At 37.6% G+C, this 7,016-nt stretch overlaps 2 protein-coding genes across 2 annotated transcripts; both read left to right on the top strand.

The window, feature by feature from the left end:
• Positions 1-2,737: 2,737 nt before the first annotated feature.
• LOC108665392 lies at positions 2,738-4,895 on the top strand. The gene is made up of 4 exons (XM_018152142.2): positions 2,738-2,827; positions 3,121-3,159; positions 4,005-4,209; positions 4,777-4,895. The coding sequence occupies exons 1-4, from the start codon at positions 2,768-2,770 to the stop codon at positions 4,893-4,895; spliced, it is 423 nt and encodes a 140-aa protein (XP_018007631.1). The 5' UTR covers positions 2,738-2,767.
• Positions 4,896-5,092: 197 nt separating this feature from the next.
• On the top strand, positions 5,093-6,461 carry LOC108665395 (the record flags this gene model as incomplete). Its single annotated transcript, XM_018152144.1, is given in 2 exon segments — positions 5,093-5,237; positions 5,884-6,461. Coding segments are annotated over 2 exon segments (366 nt in total), but the record flags the coding sequence as incomplete, so codon positions are not given.
• Positions 6,462-7,016: the final 555 nt, after the last annotated feature.

The following is a 7,016-nucleotide window of genomic DNA, read 5'->3' as shown; positions in this document are numbered from 1 at the left end:
CATTGGTTAATGGTTAACTGTAAATATTGTTCATTGGTTAATGGTTAACTGTAAATATTGTTCATTGGTTAATGGTTAACTGTAAATATTATTCATTGGTTAATGGTTAACTGTAAATATTGTTCATTGGTTAATGGTTAACTGTAAATATTGTTCATTGGTTAATGGTTAACTGTAAATATTATTCATTGGTTAATGGTGAACTGTAAATATTGTTCGTTGGTTAATAGTTAAATGTAAATATTGTTCATTGGTTAATGGTTAACTGTAAATATTGGTTAATGGTTAACTGTAAATATTGTTCATTTGTTATGGTTAACAGTAAATATTGTTCATTGGATAATGGTTAACTCTAAATATTGTTCATTGGTTATGGTTAACTGTAAATATTGATTAATGGTTAACTGTAAATATTGTTCGTTTGTTATGGTTAACAGTAAATATTGTTCATTGGTTAACGGTTAACTCTAAATATTAATCATTGGTTAATGGTTAACTGTAAATATTGTTCATTGGTTATGGTTAACAGTAAATATTGTTCATTGGCTAATGGCTAACTCTAAATATTGTTCAATGGTTAATGGTTAACTGTAAATATTGGTTATTGTGTAATGGTTAACTGTAAATATTGTTCATTGGTTAATGGTTAGTAAATATTGTTCATTGGTTTATGGTTAACTATAAATATTGTTCACTGGTTAATGGTTAACTGTAAATATTGTTCATTGGTTAATGGTTAACTGTAAATATTGTTCACTAGTTAATTGTTAACTGTAAATATTGTTCACTAGTTAATTGTTATCTGTAAATATTGTTCACTAGTTAATTATTAACTGTAAATATTGTTCATTGGTTAATGGTTAACTGTAAATATTGTTCCCATGGAAATATTGACCCCATTGAAGCAGAAAGCTGACGAGTTCCTCAACGGGAACTTTCACTTCAAAACTTGTAATTGCGTCGTCTATAAACTGAAGAAGTCCATTGAACCCGCTAGCTATGGGTGGAGAAAGGAGGGGAAGGCGATGCAATATCTTTTCAAGGCATAAGAGAAAGTTCATTCCGGTCCCCAACATTACAAGTGTACTAACACTTGCCATCAAACTGCAAACCATGAGTCAGCCGCCGACATATGGCGGCTTGGTTCAATGGACATTGATAATTTTTTTCGAGGACTAGAATTATATTAAATATTCAGGTGAGCATCAAAATTCAAAATATCTGATGCAAACGAAATACAGCGTTTCTTATTATTTCAATAAGTTCGAGTTGATGTTGAGTGACTAATTGAATCGATTGATCGCTGAGAGAGGATGTCATTTTAACAGGTCCGTCCAAGTTTGTATCAACTGTATTGGGTCGTGAAAGAATATAACATGTAAATGTACATACTACAAAAGCATATAGCCGAAAAGAATGTAAAAGCATGTAGCCGAAATTTAGAGCATTTCCGGATTCGCTCTTCAGGTGTTCCGGATTTACATTGGCCCAAAAATACGGATAACTGATATTTACGAACTGTGAAGTCTACACTGAGGCCAATGCACATGATGATCTGGGGCCGTATTTTTGAGAAAAATATCGTTTGGGTGTGTGCGTATCCGCATCACTCCCATAAGACTTAAAATGCCTAGCACCATATCAAACCCGGTGGAAGTCTAGTAAATATTTCAAACTATCGACAGTTTGGAGAAGATCCGGTAGAAAGACCTGTTTTTAGATCTCCTATGGACAAGTCGCGAAAAGTACACGAATCGGCGACAGGCCACATCAGGCCTATTCTTCAGCGCCGACTTCACTAGGCTCTGCTATGCTCCTGTCTCTTATACACATCTAGATGTGTATAAGAGATAAGTATCAGCCAAGTGGAATAAGTATGTATGAGTATCAGCCTGTTATTATAACGAGTACTCTATTATAATATTATAGCATCCACAGATTTTGATATGTCGTCTTCAGTACTAATTACTTAAAATTTTCCCCATGTAGAAGTAGGCAAGGCCAAGTTGGATAGAAATTTTTATCTCTATTCATGGTTTGCGGCTGGTGCGACAGCACGGTGCCCACAGTTTGATAAGGGAATATTCCTCTACCTTGATCTTAAATATTTGCCCATTTTTTTGATATTTCTGTTGAAATATTGTGCTTGCATCAACCATTCTATTTTTTGTATAGTTTACAATACGTTCAATTGTATGTTCTCAGAATACGTTTGCGTTTCGTCAAATAAAATGAAGAAATTCGCAGAAGTATATTTGACATCTTGCGACGAGTTTATTCATTAGTGACTGAAAGCGCTACGACAGACGGCGGATAACTAAATATTGCATCAGTCTTATTTAATTATTAAAACAACTCACTATTTTTAAGAGCAGCACACGGTCTTACCAAGCAAGACCTTGCACGCTTAACTAGATCTTAGAACTATATACGTCACTATTCTGTTTATTGACTTCATGGTATTGGCATCTACTGCGTAAATGTGCTATAGTTCTTTGTGCCCAATTCCTCGACGCTTGCGGGCTCCTTTCTAGCAGTAAACACGTATGAAAGTAATTTGAAGTTTAGTGCGCGTGTAAGTATCGCAGTAAACACGTATGAAAGTAATCTGAAGTTTTGTACACGTGTAAGTAGTACACGTGTAAGTACACGTGTAAGTACACGTGTAGGTACAGCGGTAAACACTTGTGAAAATATTCTAACTTGTGGCCGCGGGGGCGACGGGCCGCCAGTTCGAGTGCGACTCTCGCTTGAGCAACAACGTCCGATGGCAACGCCTGCCTTACTTCTTACGCTGCTGGTGGCAGCCTCGTCTGCCACTGCAACGGTACGAAATAGAGACTTATATTCATAAATATATGTGCATTATATTTAATATAATTTGCATTAATTCTAAGAAGTCCACAATTTCGCATTCAAATATTTAGCATCGAATTTTATTCTATTCAAAGAAATTATCGTGCAAATAAATTCTAGATCAATTGAGCTTTCCTCATATGTATATCTAAAGATTAAATTGTTTCAAGAAATCCCCTCATCGATCACCATAGGTTTATCCAATGATTGCATAGTTGTGAAAAATCAATCTGATAACAATATTTTCTTGTGCCTGTCAATCAGGAACTGACCTCTCCTCGCACCAACGAAGTCTTTGAAACGGTGAGTAAAAACATGCTAATTTTGTTTCTGATCAATTTGATCGTATCATTTGATTATATAAATGGTTGATAAGTCACCTAAATAATAATCAAATTTTTATAAAGAGAGAATGGACCAATTTCGAGCGTTATCCGTAATCAACTTGCGAAATAATAACAGCGAATGCAAGAATATACGGGAACCTCGCTCAGTTTCGGCGCGGATCAGACCGTTCATCTTTTAAATATTTACTCATATGATTCTACTGCAGATGTATTTTATTTATTAGGAGACAGATTTACTTCTTAACGTTTACGTTCGTTCTCATCTGATCAGCTAATTGAGTATAAACTTGAAGGCAATGTCATAAAAAATATAACTCAGTACTCACTGCAATGAGTGACAGAGGGCGCATTTTCTCGTCGACGAAAACATGAAGTCACGGACGGACAGACAGACAGACGGGCAGACGGACGGACAGACGTACAGACGGACGGATAGACAGACGCACAGACGGAGGGACAGACATACGGACAAGGCGAGCACAATAGTGCATTTTTTCATAAATGTGAAAATGCGCTAAAAATGCCTCGCAAATTTACGTGCGTTGCAGTTAACTCGAATTCATAACCAATTAATATTGAATATTTTGATCGAATACTAGTCGTTTTTAGCGCATTTTATCATTTATGGAAAAAATGCACTATTGTGCTCGTCATGTCCGTCTGTCTGTCTGTCTGTCAGTCCGTCTGTCCGCGACCTCAAGTTTTCGTCGACGAGAAGATGCGCTCTCTGTCACTCACTGCAGTGAGTACTGAGTTATACTTTTTTATTAATTTCTAATCGGATTTTTCATTTGTCATTAGTATGGCTTGGAAACTTCTTTGAGAAGCAGCCTGTTCTCGACCTGCATCAAGCAAGCAGCTTCGCTGACGGGGAGTCTATGGATGTTAGCCATAGGAAAACAAAGCTTCACTCAGGTCACGAGCTCAAGTGCTCAGAAGATTACATGGCAGGTCGCTGACGCTGCCACGACTCTCATCGGTTGTGCCCGGACCACCCTGGACGCTGGTAATTCAATATATTCCTTGTCAATACGGAATTTCATGTCTGACATACGCAATTTTATTATTTTAAATGAGACTATGTCGTAGTCTATGGATGTTAGCCATAGGAAAACAAAGCTTCACTCAGGTCACGAGCTCAAGTGCGCAGGAGATCACATGGCAGGTCGCTGACGCTGCCACGACTCTCTTCGCTTGTGCCCAGGCCACCCTGGACGCTGGTAATTCAATATATTCCTTGTCAATACGGAATTTCATGCCTGACATACGCAATTTTATTATTTTAAATGAGACAATGTCATAATAATTGAAAATTTACAATAACAATTGACTATTTGGAGCAAGTAGTATAAAAAATAGGCACGTAAAATATGCATAAAAAATAGGCAGCGTTTTATTATAATGCGGGATTAAGTCGAACGAGAAAATATAAATCCTGGCTAAATCTTAGGTTAATAACAACATTTGTTTAAAATGGATTGTAAACATTGCTAAATAAATGTTCCATTATTCACTCTGTTATAGCTTCGTGCCATTTATTTTACGTAGCGTTAACCATGCTCTTAATAAACAGCCAAACTGATGTTCAAGTTCAATGATGGGTCGTGCATGATCGCCATGAATGGTTTCTATGATCCTGAGAAACAAGCATGCGATGGTGAGACGGTCTATATCGGCTATGATGGTGAGTAACAGTGCTGGGCAGTATTGTGTATAAAATGTGTTCTAATATCGTGTGGCCTACAAACATAATTAGAATTTTTACTGTTGTAAATGTACGGATCATTGTGTCGTCATGCCTCCCTGTTACGTATAAGGCATGACGACACAATGTGATCATTGTGTCGTCATGCCTCCCTGTTACGTGCATTGGATCTGACTTACACCCCTACATCTGGAAAGCATCTATTGGACAGAGCTTCTGTGAGGCACAGGCCACTTGTGCGCTGGTATTTGGAGTGGCGTTGGCCCCAATAGACACGCCGGAGAACCTGAATTTCTTGATGGCAGCCGTCAATGATGAATCGAACTCTGGTGAGTAAAAAGTGGTATTTTGCTATCTTTTCAGTTCTGAGCAGGCAATGCAGACATATGCTTTGAAAATCTCATGTACGACTAAGAACTAAAATGTCTATTGTTTACTTTATTTTAGCCCCAATAGACACGCCGGAGAACCTGAATTTCGTGATGGCAGCCGTCAATGATGAATCGAACTCTGGTGAGTAAAAAGTGGTATTTTGCTATCTTTTCAGTTCTGAGCAGGCAATGCAGACATATGCTTTGAAAATCTCATGTACGACTAAGAACTAAAATGTCTATTGTTTACTTTATTTTTGTGTTACTTTTTATAATGGCTTTTGTGTACCTTCTGGGTTTGATACAACGATTTGAATTAGAAATTATGAATGAATCAAGATTTCCTTGAATTGTATTGTCAAGGGAAGATCAAATATTTTTCGAGTAAGCTTCTTATCGTTGTTCATTTGGTATAAAGGAATGAATTAAAGTGTCAGTCAAGGGGCGAAATTTTTAAAGCAAATCTATAGGCTTGTAAAATGAAGCTGACATTTTTTATCGAGAAATGAATTCCATTTGACCCCTATTCTATGCCCGTTTCAACCGAGAAACTAAAATCAACAAACGTTCAGGCTTATGAGTATATTTTCTTATGTTTTTTTAGCTATACCGCATTTCTGGGTGAACGTGCGATACATCGACGGTGCTTGGGTTCGCATGCCCAGTAAGACTCCCGTGCCCGCTGACATGTGGGACGGTAGTCCCAGTGACACCTCCTCGTGCGTGGTCATCCTGAAGTCCGGAAAACTCACGACGGTTCCGTGTAGCATTAAACTTATCTACATGTGCATCGACGCCACTAAGACCTTCAAGCCGTGTGAATAGTAGCGCTGTGAATAAGACACCGAATCATGTTAGAGATAAATGACGCTAAACACGTAAATTAAACAGCTTTTAAAAATGTTCGTTATTGTTAGTTGTACGGGATGGCACTGGGAAAAACCCTGTCAAAATTGAGAGATTTGATAGTAAGAATATTTTCAGGATAAAATTATTTTTATTCAAATTAATCGAGCATGGTTGAAAATTTTTTGTAAGTTTTTGTGAGAGATCCTCATCTGACTTAATTGATAAAAATACACGCAAGAATATTTAGAGTGTATTTACACAGCATTGTCCTTTTTCAAGAAAATTTCAACCGTCATAAATTTCTCTTTATATTCTTCTTGGAATCAAAATAAATGTTTGGTGTTAAATTTTGTAACATTTTATCATTTATTTTCTTACCTTTTACCTGTATTTAAAGTTCAGTCCTATAATGATCTGTTATCTCGAGGCGCTAGACAACTCGGCTCATTTATATCTCCTGCAATTGATCGTCATAATAAATGGTTAGACCTTACTGCGGAAGAATCTAATACGATGCATAAAAAACATTAGCATATCGTGATATATTCTAATATACCATATGGAAAGTTTAGGTGTACTTGTCTCTGGGATGCTAGCTATACCAGTCGCCTTTAGAAATTGCCACTTCTATACCGCATTTCTGGGTGAACGTGCGATACATCGACGGTGCTTGGGTTCGCATGCCCAGTAAGACTCCCGTGCCCGCTGACATGTGGGACGGTAGTCCCGGTGACACCTCCTCCTGCGTGGTCATCCTGAAGTCCGGAAAACTCACGACGGTTCCGTGTAGCATTAACCTTATCTTCATGTGCATCGACGCCACTAAGACCTTCAAGCCGTGTGAATAGTAGCGCTGTGAATAAGACACCGAATCATGTTAGAGATAAA

This window comes from Hyalella azteca, unplaced genomic scaffold, assembly GCF_000764305.2.
Source record: "Hyalella azteca isolate HAZT.00-mixed unplaced genomic scaffold, Hazt_2.0.2 contig3232, whole genome shotgun sequence".
NCBI classification, from domain to species: Eukaryota; Metazoa; Arthropoda; class Malacostraca; order Amphipoda; family Hyalellidae; genus Hyalella; species Hyalella azteca.
This window is presented reverse-complemented; position numbering and strand designations above follow the sequence as displayed.

What these genes read in the sequence shown, in the direction of transcription:
- LOC108665392 (XM_018152142.2), top strand. Translation starts at nt 2,768, where the DNA reads ATGGCAACGCCTGCCTTACTTCTTACGCTGCTGGTGGCAGCCTCGTCT. An exon ending in CCAACGAAGTCTTTGAAACG is followed by an intron (nt 3,160 to 4,004) that starts GTGAGTAAAAAC and finishes ATTTGTCATTAG; the next exon opens with TATGGCTTGGAAACTTCTTT. An exon ending in CCGGACCACCCTGGACGCTG is followed by an intron (nt 4,210 to 4,776) that starts GTAATTCAATAT and finishes CTTAATAAACAG; the next exon opens with CCAAACTGATGTTCAAGTTC.